The following is a 21,345-nucleotide window of genomic DNA, read 5'->3' as shown; positions in this document are numbered from 1 at the left end:
TTTGCGTTGAAGGGACAAGCAGACTTCAAACAGAATCATACAATAGACTTTGTGACATACAACAATAACGATAAATGGACACAGACAATGTAACGGATTATCAGAATTATAGGGTCCTACAAGCATATGGATGAGCAGAATCTCATAGATGTTGCCAATTCATAGACTTGGATGAGTGTAATGAAAAAGTTGGAGAATAATTTTATGGCACTGAAGAAAGCGAATAAATTTACAGATGCATTGCATCCAAAGATATAAGATAGAAGACAGCTTGAATGGGCCATATCATGCTCACAAGATGATACAGCAACATGGGTTCTCAGATTTCTTAAAGGAAAATGACCTTAAGAATCTTAAAAGCTTCTACTATCTGAAATACTCTTGTTTTCTTTGACTCCCTTTTGAAAAAAATTTCATCACTTGGCTTTTTGTTGGTGCATGCACGATGAACACAGGCAAGTTGCCTGTGTCGACATCGTGTCCATTGAGCCGAATGAACAAGGATCAGCACAGTAGCATTGATCATCAACCTCTCCCATACCTAACGCACAGCAAACAGAGAAGAAAAATATCTTAAAGAAATCAAGAACAGCAGATAAAACATCTTATCTACACTCTATATAAGTAGATCAACAAAGCAAACCAAACAATCAGGAGTCTACTTTATTTCCTTTCTCCAAAACGTGACCCAGAACCATTCTAAGATGACTTGATAGTTGATAAAGGTGCTGTCTCCAAAGACCAAGAGTCCATGTCATAATTTCTTATGAATATTTTAAGGTGTATTGCAATTCAATAATTTAAGGTGCATTATACCAGGGGACAAGAAGATGATATAAATATATCTCCAAAGTTTCCTGATTTGAAATCCCACAGTGCCTCTTGTGAGAGTTACTCTCGGATGTGAAAGAACAAACATCAGTAATTAACCCTATTTCTATGAATTTGCTAATGCTGCGTGCAAAATCAGAAGTGGAGTGGTGGGACAGTTTCTAGTGAAGGCTAGTGATGATGATTAAAATAGTATCAACACTGTTCTTATTAAGAAGCAAAATAATGATAATAATCACTATTATTAAATTCAATCTGTTCTACCCAGCAGTGGATCAAATTAGGATTCAATTGATTTAATCCTGGTTAAGTCTAAATAAATCAATCCAGAATTGATCAATTTAATTTGATTAATTTGATGAGTTCAATCTTCACCTAGTTAAAATCTATTAATTTTAATATTTTTTTAATTATTTTTTTTAAATGAATATTGTTTTAATGTTTTATTTTTTTATTAATTTGGATTGATTTGAGCCTTAATATAAAATAATAATAATAATTATTATTATTATTATTTATTAAAATGAATATCCGAATCACCATGCGCAAATCAAGTTTAATATCTTTCATTTCAGCTTCTTACAAAAACAGTTCATTCCAGTCAATTGCAAAGGCAATGCTCAAATGTGAGAGTTTCATAATTTTAATGACTATACTTTATAATACTGAAGCCCTAACTAATTATTGGGCCTATGAGAAGTGGGCCAAGAAGAGGAAGAGGTCAAAGTCCAACAACTGATTGAGCCCAAAATTCTCAACTTCAAGAGAAAGAAAACGAAGAGTGAAGACTGGAGAAGAGAGTAGAGACAGATTCAACTTTGGATTTATTTATTTATTTATTTATTTTTGTGAAAAAACACTAACGAGAAGAAAAACACTATTCACCCAGATTCTTTTCCCTGTTAAATTAATTTGGCATTGGATCGCATTATCTAGTAATTTGATTAAAAATGATGACCCCAAGACAAATTAGTGAAGATCGAGGAGTAGGATCTTCTCCTCATTTTAGGTATGCAAAATCGCTTTCACTCTCTAAAACCCTAACCCTAATGATGTCTCTCTTTGCTTCTTTATTTTGGTTCTGATTGAATGATTTTTTTTAGTGTAAGCTGCTAAGAAAGATTGTTTTTTTGAGTTTTCGAGGTTGTTATTAAGGTGGGTTTATTGGGAAATCTTGTAAGGTCAGTTCTGTTTGGGGGTTTTAAGGTAATTTTGAGGATAAAGAACAATGTAATGGTTGTAACAAGTGCTTGATTTAGCGCTGTGATAGCTGTTTGGAGCTTACTTAAGGAAATCTATAGTTTAGTAATAACTGTATTAGGTTTGAATGACGGGATTTTATTGGAGGGACGGCAATATATGATTTTGGTGCATTTCTGGTGGGGTTGAGGTGGTTTCGGTTTCAGTTTCTTGTGAATTGATGCGAAATTGTCTGGCTAATGGGTTGTTTTAAGTTTAACATGGAAGCATGTTTGATTACTCATTGAGTGCTCAAGCTGTTTTGTTTATGCTTTATGCTTTCTTTTTCAATGTGTTTGTGCTTGATATAGTGGAAGCGGTTTGTATCAATGATTTTGTTTTTGGTATTTCGGTGTAGTCACACTCCATTGCAGATCATCCATGTTATTGGCAACTTCTTGAGAATATGGTCAGTTTATTCGATGTACCGCTATTTGTCTCAGACTGGAGCTTCAGTGGTACTTTTTATATTCAGTTGTTTGATTCCATCGTCAATCCTATTTTTAGCTTTGCAAAAGCCTTGGAAGGGGAGAGCACTCTCTAATCAGCAGGTGAATGACTAGAAATGTGTCCTTTTCATTTCAGATATTGATGTGGAAGTATGCACTAGCTGATTCTTAAATTGTGTTAACTGTTTTTCAGGTAGTTCCATCTGTTATAAATGGTGTGATAACAGCTTTATACTTCATCTTGTGGGGAAAGGGACTTAAGTCGTGTGGACCAGTTAGGTATGCTTGTACAACTTGGAAGAATCTGAAATTAGTATTCTAAAGTTTCAAGTGGCTTGTTCAATTGTAAATGTTCTTTTCCTCTGCGCTTGGGGGGGGGGGGGGGGGGGGGCGCTCTAGGAGATTCAACTTTGGCAATTTGAGAAATGAACACTATTTACTGATGATTATAGGTGTATTTACACTTGTAAATTGTCTTGAATAGAGCACAAGATACAAGAGGCTTCTGAAAAATTAAGCTTAAAATTCCAAATCATTTTAAAACATGCTCCAAGATTAATTTATGGTTGCCTGGGACTATCTCCTGTCTTGTCAAGGTAGCAAAGAGTCTTCTTATAGGATTTATCTTTAATTGATATGTTGTGAATTTGTTCATTCTTCCAAAGGTTTTTGTAGTTTCACTATCTAGTGGTGTTTTGCTTATTTCTAGGTCTAAAATCACTTGAAACTTGTGTATATTTATGCAATCTCTTTCAATAGGACTTGAGGATAATTTTATGCAAATTTTTAGAAGCTCTCTAGCTCACAGATTCCAGGATGCCTAAGGAATTTGCACCTAGAATCTCTTATTAATACCAATTTGAAGGGACAGTGCCCTATTCTTCTGTTTTCTGTGATTGCCTTTTCTTTTTCTGTGTGTTCTTCTACTTATTTGTAGTTATAGACTTGTAGTAATAATTCTTTGTTATGACTCTAGAGCTATCTTGGCGGAGTATTCTGGTGCTGTTCTGGGAGTATTATCTGCTGCATTGTATGGACGGAGGGGCCATATCTGGAAAAAGGTTGTGGTCTCTGTGCTTTTGAGCACATCAGTTTTTAAGTGACATGCTTCTCATTTTCAGTCAAAATCATTTCCCACTGGTTACTTAAAAAAAAGAGGTCATTAACTAGTATGTGATGCTGATAACATAGATGCTACTGTGGTTCTTTTATATTCATGTATGCTTGAACAGAGCCCATCAAACTTGTAACGGTGAGAGATTTATTATGGTCGGATTCTAAATGCAATTAATATATACTTGTCAAGGGAGATCTTTATGACATCAGAGAGATTAGATAACTGAGTTGTGCTAACTTGGGGGATGCCTTATCTTCCTTATTGTATTCCATCTCCTCTTCTTTCTCAATAGCATCTTCATTTAACATGTGGTTTTGAATTTTATAACAATCCGATGACCACATGCACTATATCATTTAATTGCAATCAGTGTAAGATCTAGAAGATAATGGGTGCTTCCTCATTTTCTTCAGGTTGGTGGGCTCATTGCGATGATGGCGTCTTTCTACTTCTTGTCTCAAGGGTGGGCCATGGCCACATATTCACCCTTTAATATCCTTGTGTAGATCCAATTTTTCTCATTGAATTTGTAGTAATAAGGTTTAGTGATTTACTAGCATCAGTTTCCTTGTTTGGGTTTTTTTTCCTCTTTCTTTTTATGCCTGTATTCTTATTGTGAGAATTCTTCAAGCTTGTTTTGTCTTAATGGGAAATACCATTCAAAGATAGTCCTACTACTGAGGATCAGACAGAGGAAGTTTTGGGTATGGGAGAAATGGTAGTTCCAATTCTTGCTGGAATCCTATCAGCTTTAAGAAGGGTTATCGCACGCCGTGTTTCACTCAAGGTGTTCAAATTCATCCATTTACATTATTGTTTGGTACCCTGTTGGCAAATGATTGCAGCTAACCTTTGTTCTCTTAATTAGCTCTCTGCCCTTTTCCTTTGGGCATTGTGTGAAACTCTAATATTAATTCTGGCCATTCCTTGTTGCCAGAATCAACTTAAAAGGAGGCTTAATGCAATAACCATTACTTCTGCGACATGTTTTCTTTTTCCTGTGGCCATGTGGGACTTCATCATTGTAAGTTATAAATCTGAAATTTTTAGTCTCATTTTTAATTTTACTGTATCAAGCTTTGGAAATTATTTCTTTATTTAAATCCCCATGGAGCTCTGGCCTGATTAAAAATTTTCTGCTTTTTAATTTTTATTTTTTGAGTACTTCAGGGATCAACTTCTGGCAGCAGTGTACAACTGCCGTTTTCAACCTGGGCATTTCTCAGCACTACTGTTTTTGGAGTTATCCTGATATTCTATGTTGACAGTATTGCAGAGGAGAGGTACCTTTTTCTGGGTCAATTCTCAAGTGATGCTGAGCCTTTCAGTATACTCATGTTTTGACTAGCTTTCGTTGAATTAGTTTGTTAAAATATGTTTTAATGCATGCAATAGCTGACTACAGCTTTGGCATAATTACAAGGCCCCTTTGGTAGGGTACATTTACTAAATACACTTGGAGCATTTTTGCTGTAAGATTTTAAACTGGTTCTCATTTTCTTGAGGTCCATGAAGATGAGGCCACTTAGTTATATTAACGTTGCTTATACTAGTGCAGAGGCCTAAATGCATCAATAAAGGGGACCATTTTGTAATTGTGACACATAAATTTTATCTATCATGCTTATGCTTGTTCATGACTGTGTTCTATGCACTCGCTGATTTCTTTTATGGAATCTGTTGTCTTTTGTATTTAATTCAAGAATTAAGTGGAATTTTTTCATTTTCTTAATGGAACATTTATGTAAATGCTGGTTGTTTGCAAGTAAATGTAAGTTGCAAGTTTGACAATTATTTAGAACACTCTTGTGATCAAAAGAACTATATTTGTTTGCAGACTGCACATGGTGTTCTCTTCACCAAGGCACCTAATGGCAGCTGGAGGATGCATCATTGTCATGGAAATTGTCTACAATATGGATTTTTCTCTTCCAGGCTTCATAATATGTTCCTTGATCCTGGGCTTTGGTATGTTTAAAAGTCTTTCATTTATGTTTCTCCATTCATTGTTTATGGGAAATTCCTTGCAATTCATAAATAAGTTATCGAGTCTGCAATAGAGAGACAAATCCTTTGTTTTTTATGGTCAGACTGGTGGATAAGCTGACTAGAATATGTAAAAGATTTTGATAGATGTCATATTCGAGAAGCTTATTATTTCCCTAAAAAACTGGAGTAGAAGAAAAGGAAAAGCATGCCACATAAATTTTTATTACCACTAACCAAACCATTTGAACATAGATACAATGAAGAACAAAAACTAGCACATTGGTGGAAATAAACACCCCTCATGGTCTCCTCGTTTGTGTCATGCTGTAGGGATTTACGAGGCAACTGCTTTGGAGCGTGGTAAAAAGGGTTCTTTTCAGCAATCTGATCCATTGGATGGGGTGTTGGAAGATCAAGGTCAGATGTCCCCACTTCCTACTTGAAGTATGCTGTATTTCTTTGGCAGGTTTTTCACGTGTACACAACAGCTAGAGCAAGTGTTTACAGCTAGGAGACAATTACCATTTCTTATATATTTATCTCCTTTTTCGACGCCAGTGAAACATTTCACGGAATACTGGGTAAGAATGAGTGGAATCGTAACGTCCGAAATCTCACATTCTTGCTTTTGTTTTCTAACAAGTGGCTGATTAATTTTTGTATTGAATTGATGTGTATATAAATGATGTAAACGCATATCAAAAACTGACATATGCCCAGATGTTGAACAGTTCTCGCTCCCAGATTGACTTTTCTCATTGTTTGTTAGACGAAATAATAGCATGTGAGAGGTTGATTGAAAAGAGTATCAAATTCTTCTCAAGTGTAGAGGGTCTGATATGTCTTGAAACTTCATCTATTTGTATTCATAAATGGAACAATGATTAAAGACCTTTCTGATATCAAATGTTAAATTCAAAATTTTCTTGCAAAAATTGGTAAAGCTCCTCTGCAATCATAGTGGGATACTCTTCCTGTGGCAAAAGAGCGCCTGGAATCTCAACAAATTTACTGACCCCTTTGGCTCCTTTGAGTGCTTGCATTACTGCCTTTGACCTCTTTGGTGAACTTTTGGTTGACACAACAAGAACCGGTACTTTTCCATCCAAATCTGCGAAGAGCTCAAGGAATTCCTCCTGGGATTTAACTGGGTCGAGGAGACCTGTCAAGAAAGAAGCAGGAGCGTAACGAGCTCCCTTTCGTTTTGTCAGTGCAATTCTACTATCAACAACATCAGGAGTCACATTGTCAGGATTTGCATAGACATGGGATTTGTACTGTGATGCAATTGCCTTCTCGTTGCTTACAAGCACGTTATACATCATCCAACCAACGCCTGGGGTCCTTAAGGTGTCCCTTAGCAGCCCATACCTGGCAAGTCATGCATGAGCAGTGAAGTGGAGAGATCAGTTTTATACTCTTAGAACTATAATAGAATACAGAGAAGCAGCTGACAGCATTTCCTGATTAAAAGCTACAAGGATAAGTAAAAGCTACACTGAAATTTGTGATACCTCATTTCCATGGTGGAATCTCGACCAAACACAATAGGAAGAGGACCAGCCCAGGTGGGTGCAACAGCAGCAATGGCTGCTAGCTTCACCAAACCCTTCTTTGCAGCACAAAGAGTAATTGTGGGTGCATGCCCTCCACCAAAGATGACTAAATCATTTCCTGAATTAATTGCAGAAACTCATTTAAGTATGAGTGAAGCACCATATCACTAACAATAATCAAAGAAAATCAAAACTCACCAAAGTGCTTCATTGGACCATCTGGAGCACTTATGAAGTCTCTCAGAAATTTCTCCATGACATCAACATTGTAGTCTAGTTTAGGCCTATCAGAATAGCCCAAACCAGGCCAGTCAACAATCACAGCCCTCCAATTGATTTTACTGGCTCGTTGAACAATGTTCCCAGCTACCGATCTCCATTCTTCAACAGTGCTAACATCAGAAATACTTGGCAGCATTAAAATGTTTTTGGTTGGTTCAGGGCTTTCCTTCCCATGTTCTTCATAATAGACAGTTAAAACCTTGTCCTGGAATTTCCATTGCCAGCTATTTGCCTGAAAAAAGATGAAGAAAAATGTGTTGTCAGAGGAATGTAACTAAAACAAACAACAAGAATCCATAGCCGAAAATTCAGAAATTTCTTGAAGCTAATTGTAAACCAGGACAGGGTTTGCTCTTACCTTAAAAGGGGAGGGCTGTTTATCGGCTAAAGAGATTGTGGGTTGTTGATCAACAGATGTGGAAGCAGCCTTGAGAGAAAAGGGTTTTAAAAAGTAAGCTGTTTGATATTTTGTGTAAGTTTTAGGAGGGAGAGTAAAAGATGGTGAAGAAGAGATAAACAACGAGGCCATGGCCATGGTTCTGGGTTATTGATGAGGATGAAGAAGGGGGAGATTTTTCCAAGGAGTTCGAGAGGGCTATGAGAGGAACTTACAGTACACGCCATGAAAAACATAAAAAAAATATATATAGTAAAAGAAATACATGATTTTGAGTGGTCATAGAGAATTTAGACGTAGAAATAAAATCTCTTGTCGGTGTCAGCTTTGACTTCAGGGATATTTTTCCTTTTTTGGGGAAATAAGAAACTCACGGACATCATTGCATAGATACGTGAATGGTATAAATTATATTTAGAAATATTTTTTATTTAAAAATATATTAAAATATATATTTTCTAATTTTTAATACTATTTTTTAAAAAATACATTTAAAAATAAAAACTATAGCATTTTTAAATATTTAATGCTCACAAGTCATAAGAAGCTTTCGCTTTGGACTTGTAATCATCATCGAAGTGGTAATCCCAACATTTTTACCGCTTCAAATCCAGCTATTTATTATTATTATTAGCATGTTTTATTTTTGAAAAATGTTAATAAAATAACATAATTTTTTAAAAAAATACAAATTGTAATTGAAAAATATAACTTTCATGTTTATCACTATTTATAATCACTATATTAAATTTTAATATAGAAAAATGAGGTGACCCGAATGCATCATATTTGTCATATAAAGGCAGCAAGTGACTCGTTTATCTTTGATGATAAGTGTGACTCACTCGGTCATCTTTGATGAACTTTATTAATTTTATTGGATTCGTTTCGTATAGATCTTTTCAATGATACTGATAATATAGTAGTTGGAGTTTCAATGTGAGTCCATGGTCTTTTTTCTTTTTTCTTTTTTTTCTCCTCTCTTCATTATAATTTTTAAAGAGAGAGAGGGGAGAAAGAAATAAAGAAAGGAAAAATAAAAAGACACAAGAGATGCACGAAAGCTTCGATTATGATACTATCTGTACCATAAAAAAATCTCGATGAGATAAATCTAATGCACCAAGCAATTACTCGAGTGAGAGACATTTGCCACCAAAAACAAGTGATCCACTCACCATCTTTGGACGGGAAGTGTAACATGCTTGGATCACTGTTGGTGATATTTATTGGTGTCGTTAGATTCTTCTCGTTAAGATCTTTTTTATGATACCAGTGATGTTATAATCCGAGTTTCAATGTGTCTTTGAGTTTGTTTTATCTCTCTTCTCTCCTCATGTGCATTCCATTTCACATTTTTCTTTAATAAAAATAACGTGATTGTGAATAGCGACAAGCTTAAATATCGTGTTTTTCAATCGTAATATATATAAACTGTGTTATTTTACTATTTTTTTTTGCAAATCATTTTTTTTCTAATATTAAAAAAAAAACATGCAATTTTGTTTTTTAAAATCTTCAAATCCATAGTTAGAAGATCCAACTCATGATAGAGCTGATTCAAGATCTAGGATGTGAGTCGAGCAAGTTGACTTAGATTGATACAATTTTTTTTAAAAAAATAAAAAAATATCAAATTATATTTTTTTTTTAAAAAAAATTAGATTTTCTCACTAACTTAGACCATGTTATATCCCACATCGGTGGGTTACCAAGTTTAACTTATCTAGCAATACCGGATTCTATAACTATGCCTCAATCAGCCCTGACAGGTGGCACTACCAAAAGAAATTAATAAGATAGCCTAATGACGTGAAATTGATCGAGAAGAAAGACTGAGCAAATGGAAGCAGCCTTGACTACACAATGCTACTGGTGGCAGTACCACATTACAAATAGTGAGAAGCTTGTGCTTTAAAAATTTAAAACTAAAATATTAAAGGTCAAAACTTGAATTATCATCGAATATTAAATTGAAGGATTAAATTAAAAAATTTTAAGTTCATAAATTTATAAAAATATCTAATATAAAAATAAAAATCAAGTAAATAAGAATTAAATTCATAAAAAAAATAAAAATTGTTGAAGGATCTCAGCACCTGGGGGCAATGGTGGCCCTTGTAACTACTTTGTTGAAGTTTTTTACCATAACAAGCTGGCTTCTGCTCTCAGGTCTCTTTCTTTATCTCTGTCTCTCAACGGCCATATGATCTTTATTTCTCGTGCAACAGTATATAATTTCTTAATGGTTAGAAGAGTGCAGATACTGTCATCAACATTCCATCAGACAGTTTATTATTGGTAAAGGTTCAATCTGTCTCTTTGACGATCTGGGGTTTGATGGTTGTGTTGTCTAGAATCGGATTGAGTTCTTGGACAAGATAGAGCATGAAGTTTATAGTGTTGGAAGCGGATTTTGATTCATTTGACAATGTTGCAACGAAGGTTTTACAGGTCTTGAATTTGCAGGAGCAATTCCTAGGACTGTAGGTGGAGCTGCTTGCATGAATACTGGAGCTATTGGGCAGGTAATTCCATATCTCTAATCTTTAACTACTTTTACATGCCTTTGTGAAAGTAACTGAAGAGGTTGACATTTATTTATTTATTTTGCCAAACGAAGAAGATTGCTGGTGCCATTGAAATTGTTGTCATTGTTACAGCTGAAGGGAAGTGTTAGACTCTTAAAGAGGATTGATCTTAAGTTTGGCTGCCATGTTCTCCGTTTCAAGACATGAAGGACTAGGCACCTATTGCTGCAGTAACTTTCCAACTGCAGGGCTCAAGAACAGCAAGAATAAGGCAACAAGAAGACTCTGATAGGTAGCCATGACAAGAAATTGTCGTGTTTTGTATTTGCTTAATAAATGATGCTTAGCATGGTTTCATTTGCAGGAGGAGAACTCAACCACTAAGCGAGTGTAGTGCTGGCTCGGTGTTTACAAATCCATCTGAATTTGGAGTTGCAGCAGCTGAGTTGATTGAGAAAAAGGTTTCAGAGTAGGTGGAGCAATGATTTCGAACTTCTTCAAAAATGCTTGTGGTTCAACTTCTCAAGACATGCTAGCCCTCATTGCTTTGGCTAAAGAGAAGATGGATCAAAAGTTTGGGGTGCAACTTAAGGAAGAAATAATATATGTTCATCCATATTGTGATAGCTTGATCCCCGGTAGAGACAAATACCAAGTCATGTAATATTTAATGATAAAAGAAAACGAAAGTTTGGCCGAGAACAAGTTCATGAAAGGCTGATTTGATCCGTAGTATTTTTTTCACATAGGGAAATCCATTTTTTTTTCCAGCACCCTACAAATTGATTTGATTATTTCAGCACCAGTCAATCATGAATTACATGCCATGTCTACTAGTTCCGGCACTTTTGGTTAGTGCTTTAGTGATGACATGAGTGACGATTCCAATCGGGCAAAAGAGCAGGCAAAGAGAAACTGAATGCCGAGTCTCAACTTCGTTTTCTAGTCCATCATCAAACACCTGCCTAGATAATCATTAATCACAATGGCAGAAGTGTTAGAAGTGCAAAAGAGAAAGAAGGAGAGGGGGAATCAAGAGATAGACCTTGCAGCAAATAGATCTACAACTAACAAATGAATCCATGCTGAAGCTAATGTCATCTCACTGGAGAAAGTCTTTTCTATACCAGGCAGCTACATGCAGAAATCAGATAGAAGTTTCCATTAACCTTTCACAACAAACACACATCTGCTTCATTTTTTTTTAAATGCATGGATATTTCATACCTCTGGCAACCAGTATTTGCTCGCAAAAATCAGATGTATTGTCTCAGGTGTCCAAGACAGGTATAATAGAAATGCATACAGAAGTCCCAGGACAACATATGGAATGCTACTTTCCATAGACTTTCTAGTCTGCAGTGTGAGCAAATTTAACAAGTTATGTTGATTGTTTGAAAAAAAGGCGTGTGATCAACGAGCTTACAAGGAAAATCACATGCAGACAGAAGTTAAAGGTCAACACGGGATTCAGCAACTCCAGAGAGAAAAAAAACCTTGACTTGTAATTCATCAGAAGTGCTAGTTGCAAGGAAAGAAAAAAGATTCAACAAAAACGTTGTGACTGATAGTGGACGATATTTATTAAGAGTACATAATTTAAGAATAAAAACCCCCAACATCTTAAAAATCAGGATTCAAAACAGAATATAATTGTAGCAACAACCAAGTCAAATTTCTGTGCAAAATCAGTGAAATTAAGGAAGTTGAATATTCATACACAATGAACAGATACCATGTGAATTAAAAGAGAAATAAGGGAGAGCATACATATGACATCCCTAACAAGCACAGAAAGCATACCACTTCAGCTTTAGGAGCTACAACCATAAGTGTGTAAAATGGGAGAACAGCTGCTGTTCCCAAAGTAAAAACACTGCTTGCGATCTGAGAACTTGTCAACCCTATAATATAAAGCAAGAAAATAATAATAAATGACATCTACAAGACAGAGACTTAAAGTTCATAGATGTTGCTAGCGGCACCGCATTTGAAAGAAATAAGTTGTGGACTCTTAGCAGTAACAGACAGAAAAACCTGTTTTTATCCATGCGTCACCCAGAAAATATCCAAGAGGAGATACAAAACTATTGCTACCTGACCATAAGTCCCCATTGGTATTTGTGATAGATTATGAACCAACAAAGTCCCTCATTTCTGAGGCTATGATAACAACTAATTCTAGAGGAGATCAAGTACAGGCATAATCAGTCAGTCATAACAAAACAAAAATGCTAAAGAATTGGGATGCTCTATAAGTTGACTGTCATGAGCCAAATCACCATTTGAGAACAGCTTATCTATGTTTTCTAAATAATTCGAACCAAGTAATCGACCTCAAACATCCTAAAGCAGCACATAATTCAAGCATCTGACCCTGATAGCCAGAAATGTTTTTCATAGAAAACAGCAGGGAGTCGAGCTAAAATTAGGTTACATTCAGAAATGAGCAGGAAAAGAGTCCAAGCACAATAGGAGGGAAAAGATGAGTTACAATAAGATAATTTCTTAAAAAATAGATTTCTATTTCTCTTCCTTCCTTCCTTCCTTTTTTTTTTTGAAAAAAGGAAAGGCAGTCCCAAATTCATCTTGGGGAAGAAAAGAAAACCAGAAAGTTTGCACAGTTAAAATGTACACAAACCAGACAAATCTTCAAGCATTTAAATATTGGAGACCTTCAGCAATGTATCATATAGAATCCAAATAAGCAAATAAAAAATGGAAGAAAAGAAATGCTCGAAACTTCTCATGAAATATAAACATCATATATGTTGAATAACTAGGACAACTGGCTAAAACAAAGAATGACATGATGCATTTACTCCTGAGCTTTTTCGATAGACGAGGAAATTAGTAAGTTTTGGATGGATGACAATTCTTGAACCTCCTAGAAAACTCCAGTCTCTATGCAAGTCAGATCCCACTCTTGCAACCCGTCGACCAAAGATTTCGGTGCTATTACTTCTGAGGGAAGAAATTACTTTCGATCTTTCCCAACAATGTGATGAGATCTTATAGTCTTCCCCAAGTAATCATTCTACAAGAAATCAAAATAAACCTTGAGAAAAACAAACCCTCAAGCTCGTCAACATAATCTGGGCGCTTCACTTTCATGGCGCACTCTTAGAGGCAATTCAAACACAAATTCAGTGCATGCAACACTTCTACTGGAGGGACAGGAAATTTCATACAATCTGAACCCATTTAATCTAGTTGAGAGGCATAGCATGAATAATTGATCGTATTCTGATATTACCAGCATCATAACATGACAATAACTTTGGCTCGTTAACAAGATAGAGAGAGATAAACAATGTGCTGCTGTAAACTTAGCAATAACAACCCAAGTGTCTGATATGCCAACAAAATCAAATGAGAAGAAGGGATGAAATGGAAAAGGAAAAGAACCACAGTCCACATAGAGGATGTGAAGAGTAAACATAAATAGTGCAGCAGTGCAACTGTTTACCATTGAGGTGCAAATCCTCACTGCATCACTGAAATCACCATATTCCTCAAGTAATGGAGTAGCCTAATTACCCGAACATGATTAAATTCATGTAAAAGCATATTTCTAGCAGACAATTTTATATGTACTTATAACATAAGGTAAACTTTCATGATGGCAACCCCAAAATAATAATCTCTCCAAAATCAAATCAAAAGCCATCTTTTTTTTTTTTTTAACTGGGTTGCAAAAGCCATCTTGGACTTGCAGAAACTCAACAGAAATGTAACAAGTCTAATTCCAGCTAGGCCAACTTTCCATTTGCAATCAAAGAGAAATCCATCCAAAACCAGTAAAATTGAGCGTTGCATTTTAGAAACATGAAATAAGAAGTAACCTGGACCTGATGTTGAAGAGTTTTTTTTTTATTTTTTTTTTTGAATTTGTATCAAATCCATAGACAGCATCATTCAATTGCACTTGAGGGTCTAGCTGCTGTGGTCAATCGTGTGACTTGTTCCGCTCCCGTCCCGGGTTCGACCCTCTATGTGCACGCCTATCACCCCCGCGGTGCCTAACCTGCCCCTGGGCTTGCAGGATATCCAATGGGCCGTGGGGAATAGTCGTGATGCACGCAAGCTGGCTCGGACACCCCACGTAAATAAAAAAAAAAAAAAAAAAAAAAAAAGCCATTCAATTCAATTAATGTATTGCATAAAGTTTCCAAATAAGTTGGTGATCCGCCATTGAAAAGCCTGCATTGAACCTGCAAAGATCTGTCTTCGATGTTACCTAAGTTAATTACATATCAAAATTGGTTAAAGCTAATAGAATGCATGGCAGATTTAGTAATGGTGATCATGAATCATCATGACCAATGAGAGAGCAACCACAAGTCTACCTAGAAGGATCCATTAAAGATGTTAGTTTTTCCAACAAGAAGTCAAAGTCTAAGAAGATCAATTTAAAATGTTAGGTTTATATCAATTCTTATACTGTCTTGACGTTTTGTTAGAGCTAATAATGATGAATTTAGTTTAGAAATTTCATAGAACATGCGTCGTCAATTTAAATGATGGGACAATTGATAAAATGTTTTACATAATAAACTACGTGTCAAAACTTAAAAGGTTAATAAGAAAGCAAACATATATAAAAAAAATTGTGTAATAATTAAGTGAAATTAATGAATTAATACAATGGAGATTTTGCTCAAATATAATGGCAGCCCTTTGTTATTTATTTATTTATTCTCACTTAAAACAATCAAAATACCCTCCCTCCCTTTTCTCTTATTTGTGTACAAACGAGAGGGCCAAGACAATACCCTCAGCAAGAATTAGTTTCTCTGCTACGTTCATCAAGCCAAGAAATGATATCATTGAAAACTTGAATTATCATTTCATCTGGCTCGCCTTCCAGGAGAGCATGATAAGCATCCTTGTATAACTTTAGTTTCTTGTCCGAGCAGCATGCTTTCTCATGCAAAGTCTTGCTCACGGATGGATCGGTTACGATATCAGCCTCTCCATGAAGAATTAATAGTGGTAGAGAGACCTGCAATCATAACATTATCCAGTTAAGTGGTAGAGATTCTGAACACTATCAGAGAAATATCCATGAGGATTTTTAACAATTGTAGACTGCATAGGTGATATGGCATTAATATTTCCCAAACAACTCCTAATGGTCCGCTGTCAGGTCCCACAGGTAGGCTCTCGAAGTCTACTCTGATCACATCCTCAAAATGTTCTTGATGAAAACAATAAACAGAAATACAAGTTGGGGGGGTGAAGGGAGGTTGAGCATGCCGCCATAATGCTAGCAAGAAGATACAATGAAACCAAATATAAAATAGTGGCTCATGGGTTTAAATTTCATGACATAATAAAAAAGGGCAGAGAAATTGGCATACTTCTTCTAGTCGACGTTCTATTTCTTGAGTGGTTCTGAGCATCTCTAGTGCAGTCTTCAAGCGGGGCTTGTCCTTGTATGCAATGACATTATAGGCTGCCTGCATTAGATGAAAAGATCAATTCAAGGAATAAATAAAAGACTCGGCACAAATTTATCTGATCAAAGACATCCGAAGTATATAGCAATGAGAGGATGCTGTATGAAAAAGAAAGAGGGAGATAGCTAGGGAAGAAGAAAAGGATGTCAATAATACAAAATACCAAAGCATCCTACAAGCAATTACCATATAGAAGCCTAAAATACAATATGTGCAATGCCTATGGTTTTAGAAGTAATCTAAGTAAGAAATAAACCAGTTTTCTGTTCTTTGGATCCCTAAAAGCAGCCTCAGCCAAATCCTTTTGTGGAACTAACTTGTGCTTTGGAAGTAAATTGGCCACACCGATCAACATTTGTGTCACTAACCATGGTGGAGTCATGTCATCTGCAATCTACAAAAAGTGTTTGAATTAACAGGCAAAGGAACTACAGCCAAGCAGAGCAGGAACTAACTAAGTTGGGAAAACATACTTTGCACATAGGAGCTACAAGAATGGCACCATTCCATGCATTGGGTTGCTTTAAATGCACCTTCAGAGCAACAGCCCCACCCAACGACTCTCCAAATAGGAAGCTAGGTAGAGTACGAAACTCTGGCTTCTCTGCGATCCAAAAGTATCAGAAATTTGAAGTGAGAGCATAGCATATTTTGATTCCATTGTTGTTTGGATGACATTCAGTTTATCCATATCATTGCTTGCGTATAGATCAACAATTTTGAGAATAAATTTGAAATTGAAGAGGAGAAATCATTTTTGCCAAGAGCAAGTTTCAGACAGTCATTTCCCATCTGATTAGTCTGGATTGTCTCATCTTGGTGTTTTTTCTTTTTCTTTGGCTGGATAAGATCATACTCGAACAAGGGGAATAACTGCAAGCGGATACTGTTCTTACCATTCAACACAATAGCCATTGCCTGTTCTTATCCTTTCTTTCACGTAAAATTAGTTTTCACATAAGGGGATGCACCTCAGGGATTTTTAATAACTGAAGGGCACTACAAAAGATCCTTCAGATACTAACACTAAAAGATTATAAAAAACTCAGATTTTCAGATTATGGTTTTCTACCTTGTTTTATATAATTAATTTTGAGCCAGGTAAAAGGACATGTTTGATGTACCAAGACATCATTGTCGATCCATGCCAAGAAAGAATATGTTATCTATATAGGAGCAGACAAGCAACTCATTGAGAAAAGCAAATTCACAGCACAAGGATATATTAGAACATCAGAAACAATAAACCCAAACAAATTTAAAGTATATTTAGCACGCAACTATGCGTAACTTGTCTCAAACTCACAACAAACAACAGAGAATTTACTGAAAAAGATAAGCATTGTAGAGCTGCGCCTACACAAAGATGAATGCTTAAGCAACTAACCCCAGGTTAAACAAAATGGATGCATGCAGAACCACCTCTAACAGAAGATGCTGAACTAGCAGCCTCAAGCCATGCTTTTGGATCAAAACACTAAAATCTGAATTCTGATTACATAGAAAAACTCCTTTCGACAGATGATAAGTGTTATAAACAGTCAGCTCTTCCACATGAGGATCCCAAAATTTGAACTCCCGAAAAAATCAGGGCAATTCAATGAGACAAAACATGGCAAAAATGGTTTTGAGAATCACAATAAAATGCTACCCTTTTCGCAAAGCATATATATGCATTGATTTGTTGAATGTAGTGATCAGTTTCAATCAACAGGAATGACATGTTGCTTCTTACCTGGTGGAGACACCGGACCTGAAACATAGTTGATGAAGGGTAGCCCAAACAGTTGAAAGATTGGGCTGTAGCTTATGTTATAGTTTAATTTATTTGAACATTTATTTGAGGTTTATTAATTAAGCTTTATTTGTTGGGCTTAATTTAATTATTGTTGGGTTTTTTTTTTATTTAGTGAGCATCAAACCCAATTGTTTGTTCTAGTTGATGATGCCTGCTGATTAGTCAATGAAGTCAATTTGAACGCGTGGATACCAACTAAAACATGAAAAATGGCAATAACTACGTGAAGAGTTTAATACTCTTTGATAAGATCAATGATTCTTCTATACTTCTCAAAACAAGACTTTGCCACGCACATGAGAGTTTTACAGAAAGCTTAAAACAGCTGACTCACCTTTGACCTTGGAGTAATGTTCTATAACATCGTCAACTAGCCTGTCAAAGCTGGGGATATAGCCATGGAGACCTTCAGAAAGACCATATCCTGGATAATCCATAGCAAAAAAACCATATCCAGATGATGCCAACTTTCTTGCAATTCCTGAAAACAATGCCAAGAATCAGTCAAGTCCCATCATAAGCTTATAAATTGATCACTACTACTGGACGATAGCTACATGCCTTCAACAAGAAATGTGCATGTGTCTCCATAACCATGACAGAAACACACCACTGCTTTCGGGGAGGAAGACTTAGGAAGCCAACTCTTTGTGAAAATTTCCAGTCCTCTAGAATTCACCTCATACGACTGTAAAGATAAAAAAGAATAAAAAAAGCTCTCCTGTCACAACTTAGCAGAACCGCAAAGCAATAGTTAATTAGATAGCATTTAGTTCAAGCGTTCTGCCAACAGCATTTCTGTTCTACATTCAAAGATGCATGGAATTGAACCGAATGCCTGAGTCAAAAGACACAGTGAAGAAAAAGAGTAAAAGTACTTTCAAGATCCATGTAGTTTCTTATTGAGGCAGCACCTAACCTACACAAATCAATATGTCTCTAAACGCAATTTAAATTGAGCACCTTTTCTTCAACGAAGAAAAACACACTCAGAACCAATATTGTAAATGAGGAAAAGAAAAGGTGGGGGTTTTTTTAAAAAAAAAAAAAAACTTGGAAGAACCCTTTTTCCGCACCTTAATTACTACAGCAGCTAAAAAGAGGCACAGCCCAGTTAAACATCTTCCACAAAACATACAGTTGAAGCCTTAATAAAAAACTATCACCAACCATCGTCCCTCCTCTTTCACCCCACACACTATGCCATTTAAATTCCTAGAATAGACAATATAAAAATCTTCAACTTCCCAGCCTTCAAATGCCTCTAAGTAATTAAACCAAAATAAAACAAACAGCCCCACCTACCTACATAAATTAAAACTCAAAATATCAATGCAAAAGGTTCCCTTTTTTTCCTCTTACCTCCTCCATTTTCAACCCATCACATGGCGTCTGCAACAAAACGAATAACCCTCATCACTAAAATGAAAAATATATTACTCCACTCAACGTAAAATAATTACCTCAGTAGTAATTCTCATAAAATAATAATAATAGCAACGTGCCCAAAACAATCAGTATTGAAAAAATGATGATAAATTCCTTTTTTTGTTTTTCAAAAAATAGAACCTTGAACAAGATATGGTCAATTCCAAGCTGGATATCTTTAAAGGCTTCTCGAGCACGTTTTCTTGCAGGCACTTCATCCATGTTAGCATCGATGATCTTTCTCAATTCATCGTCGATTTCTGGAAACCTCACCGGACGTGACGCCATTGCTGCTGCTGCTTTTTCCCTTCTTTGCCTCCTCCACCCCTTTCCTTGGAACCAAGCACATCCTAACACACAAAATACATATAATTAAATGTAAACGATGCCTTCTTTTTGTTTTTTACAGAAAAGGAAAGCGAGAAAAAAAAAAGCGTAGATTGCATAATTAAAAACTAAAAGAAAAAATAAATAAATTAACGAATGGTTGGTTTTTTACCTTCGAAGAAGCTGCGGCCACTGGAGAGTTTTGCGGGTGGGAGAGACATCTGTTATTATTTTTACTATTTAATTAATTGGATTTATATATATATTATGATAAAAGTAATTACTGTTAAAGAGTGGACTAATCAAATCTGAGTTGGTTTTAAATTTCAATTTTAATTTTAATTTTGCTGGACATATTATTGATTTTTTGTTTGAATTATGGAGCCGTTGATTTTTTGTTTTTGGAATCTAGGGGAAGATGGAAGGGGGCACCGTCAGACAATACGTCATCTGGGAGAATGGGTTGGATTCCATAATTGTCGTGAGACTGGGAAAGGGGCAAGCTACAGGGAGTCAGCCTAGGTGTGCTTTATTTCTTACGCTGCCACGTTTTAACTTTTGATCAGCCTTGTTTAGTAGACCCGAGCTCAAAATTGACTCGGAAAAAACAAAATCTAGATATCAGATTATTGGCAAAGTTATTAGCGTAGCCTAAAACTCAAGAGTGAATCAGCCCAATCAATTAAAATAATATTATTTTAAGTTTTTTAAAATAAATAAAAACGACATGGTTTTAAATGGGAAAAAAATCAAACAAAGGTTTTGAATTACTTTACTGGGTTGTAGATAGTCTCTCATTAGATTGCCCAGGATTTAACTGGGTTAACCCCATATAGGTATTTTGAAATTAAACTTAGACCAAGTCCAAGGTCAACTTGCATAGATCAAGCTAGGTTTGATAATCCTAGTTATTGGCAATTTTATTAAATATGGATCGGTCTAACAGGTCAATCCAAAACCTAAATAATTTATCGTTAAATATTTTAAAAGTTCAATTCGGAGTTGATTTAGTTTGACTTGGATTTTCGGTCTAAACTCTTTAATTTTTTAAAAATAAATAAGTGATTGATCTAATTAACCTACTTGACCCGTGATCCAGTCCTTATTCCAAATCAACCTCCATTCAAATAAACAAAGAAAAAGAGCAAATTTACTATTGTTATAGACATGTTTTACTATTTACCATTACAGTGTAATTCATGTTTTTCCCTTCCCAAAAAAAAATCAAATACCTTAGAGTTAGGGAATTTTAGACTTTTAACGTGACCCATTAATTACTAAATGATTTACTAGGGGTATAAGTATTTGTTTTATATAGTAAAATAACTTAATTATCCTCTAAATAAAAATTTTTAAAACTAGCATATAATTTTTCTTTTTATTTTTAAATATAATAAAATAACAAGTTTATCCTTTAAATAAATAAAAAATAAACCATGTATCTAGGTACTTTTTAATCTTTTTACTTAGGCTTTTTTTTTACCAAGTTAATCGAGGGGAACATGGTCTTTTAATAAGGATTAATAATTATTTAAGGAAACCAAGAAACCAATTATATGCTAGTTAATAATTATAATTATTTTTTATAATTATTTTTTAATATAAAAATCAAATCAAATTTTTCTTTAACTGGAAAATATTTTCTATTGATCCATTTTTCTAATGACAAACAAACAAAATTTAAAAAATAATTTTTAAAAAAATAAATTTTAAAAAACAAACATAGCCTTGATGAATAAAAAGAATTGTTTTCCTTCGCATATCTCTCCCTCCTTTTGAATGGGTTGGAAGATTGAACTATTTATTGCTTTTAAACTCTAACTATCGGTATCAGAGTTGATTTTTTTTAATTTAAAATACCAGCACAATACCATAAAAAACCAGCAAAACTAATTCTGAGATGAAAAATGGTAGCAGAGAAGCACAGTGCTAAAATGAG

At 35.2% G+C, this 21,345-nt stretch overlaps 4 protein-coding genes across 4 annotated transcripts; 1 reads left to right on the top strand and 3 right to left on the bottom strand.

The window, feature by feature from the left end:
* Positions 1 to 1,619: 1,619 nt before the first annotated feature.
* Positions 1,620 to 6,368, top strand: LOC133671537 (uncharacterized). Its single transcript, XM_062092304.1, has 10 exons — positions 1,620 to 1,840; positions 2,429 to 2,621; positions 2,713 to 2,798; positions 3,496 to 3,580; positions 4,050 to 4,128; positions 4,293 to 4,423; positions 4,574 to 4,660; positions 4,807 to 4,919; positions 5,474 to 5,604; positions 5,956 to 6,368. Exons 1-10 carry the CDS (start codon positions 1,782 to 1,784, stop codon positions 6,066 to 6,068), a joined length of 1,077 nt encoding a protein of 358 aa, XP_061948288.1. The 5' UTR covers positions 1,620 to 1,781; the 3' UTR covers positions 6,069 to 6,368.
* Positions 6,369 to 6,465: 97 nt separating this feature from the next.
* Positions 6,466 to 8,096, bottom strand: LOC133671536 (uncharacterized). The gene is made up of 4 exons (XM_062092303.1): positions 7,822 to 8,096; positions 7,380 to 7,695; positions 7,140 to 7,299; positions 6,466 to 6,996 (listed from the first exon to the last, which is right to left on the bottom strand). The coding sequence occupies exons 1-4, from the start codon at positions 7,996 to 7,998 to the stop codon at positions 6,528 to 6,530; spliced, it is 1,122 nt and encodes a 373-aa protein (XP_061948287.1). The 5' UTR covers positions 7,999 to 8,096; the 3' UTR covers positions 6,466 to 6,527.
* Positions 8,097 to 11,097: 3,001 nt separating this feature from the next.
* On the bottom strand, positions 11,098 to 13,423 carry LOC133671039 (protein ABA DEFICIENT 4, chloroplastic-like; the record flags this gene model as incomplete). Its single annotated transcript, XM_062091657.1, has 5 exons — positions 11,098 to 11,356; positions 11,437 to 11,525; positions 11,619 to 11,747; positions 12,195 to 12,295; positions 13,201 to 13,423. Coding segments are annotated over 5 exons (690 nt in total), but the record flags the coding sequence as incomplete, so codon positions are not given.
* A 1,567-nt stretch (positions 13,424 to 14,990) lies between these two features.
* On the bottom strand, positions 14,991 to 19,706 carry LOC133670465 (caffeoylshikimate esterase). Its single transcript, XM_062090967.1, has 9 exons — positions 19,579 to 19,706; positions 19,221 to 19,429; positions 19,014 to 19,043; positions 18,213 to 18,339; positions 17,986 to 18,132; positions 16,327 to 16,457; positions 16,110 to 16,247; positions 15,755 to 15,853; positions 14,991 to 15,396 (listed from the first exon to the last, which is right to left on the bottom strand). Exons 1-9 carry the CDS (start codon positions 19,625 to 19,627, stop codon positions 15,169 to 15,171), a joined length of 1,158 nt encoding a protein of 385 aa, XP_061946951.1. The 5' UTR covers positions 19,628 to 19,706; the 3' UTR covers positions 14,991 to 15,168.
* Positions 19,707 to 21,345: the final 1,639 nt, after the last annotated feature.

This window comes from Populus nigra, chromosome 13 (genome assembly GCF_951802175.1).
Source record: "Populus nigra chromosome 13, ddPopNigr1.1, whole genome shotgun sequence".
Classification (NCBI taxonomy): Eukaryota; Viridiplantae; Streptophyta; class Magnoliopsida; order Malpighiales; family Salicaceae; genus Populus; species Populus nigra.
The sequence above is the reverse complement of the archived record's forward strand: the minus strand, read 5'-3'. Positions and strand labels throughout refer to the sequence as shown.

Excerpts from the sequence above, each read along its gene's own strand:
- LOC133670465 (XM_062090967.1), bottom strand. The coding sequence starts at position 19,627 with ATGTCTCTCCCACCCGCAAAACTCTCCAGTGGCCGCAGCTTCTTCGAA. Across the intron at positions 18,340-19,013 it reads ATGGGTTGAAAATGGAGGAG|TCGTATGAGGTGAATTCTAG; the intron begins GTAAGAGGAAAA and ends TTATCTTTACAG. Across the intron at positions 16,458-17,985 it reads ACATTACTCCAAGGTCAAAG|AGAAGCCAGAGTTTCGTACT; the intron begins GTGAGTCAGCTG and ends TTTGGATCGCAG.
- LOC133671536 (XM_062092303.1), bottom strand. The coding sequence starts at position 7,998 with ATGGCCATGGCCTCGTTGTTTATCTCTTCTTCACCATCTTTTACTCTC. Across the intron at positions 7,300-7,379 it reads TGGTCCAATGAAGCACTTTG|GAAATGATTTAGTCATCTTT; the intron begins GTGAGTTTTGAT and ends CAATTAATTCAG. Across the intron at positions 6,997-7,139 it reads GATTCCACCATGGAAATGAG|GTATGGGCTGCTAAGGGACA; the intron begins GTATCACAAATT and ends ATGACTTGCCAG.
- LOC133671537 (XM_062092304.1), top strand. The coding sequence starts at position 1,782 with ATGATGACCCCAAGACAAATTAGTGAAGATCGAGGAGTAGGATCTTCT. Across the intron at positions 1,841-2,428 it reads GGATCTTCTCCTCATTTTAG|TCACACTCCATTGCAGATCA; the intron begins GTATGCAAAATC and ends ATTTCGGTGTAG. Across the intron at positions 3,581-4,049 it reads GGGGCCATATCTGGAAAAAG|GTTGGTGGGCTCATTGCGAT; the intron begins GTTGTGGTCTCT and ends CATTTTCTTCAG.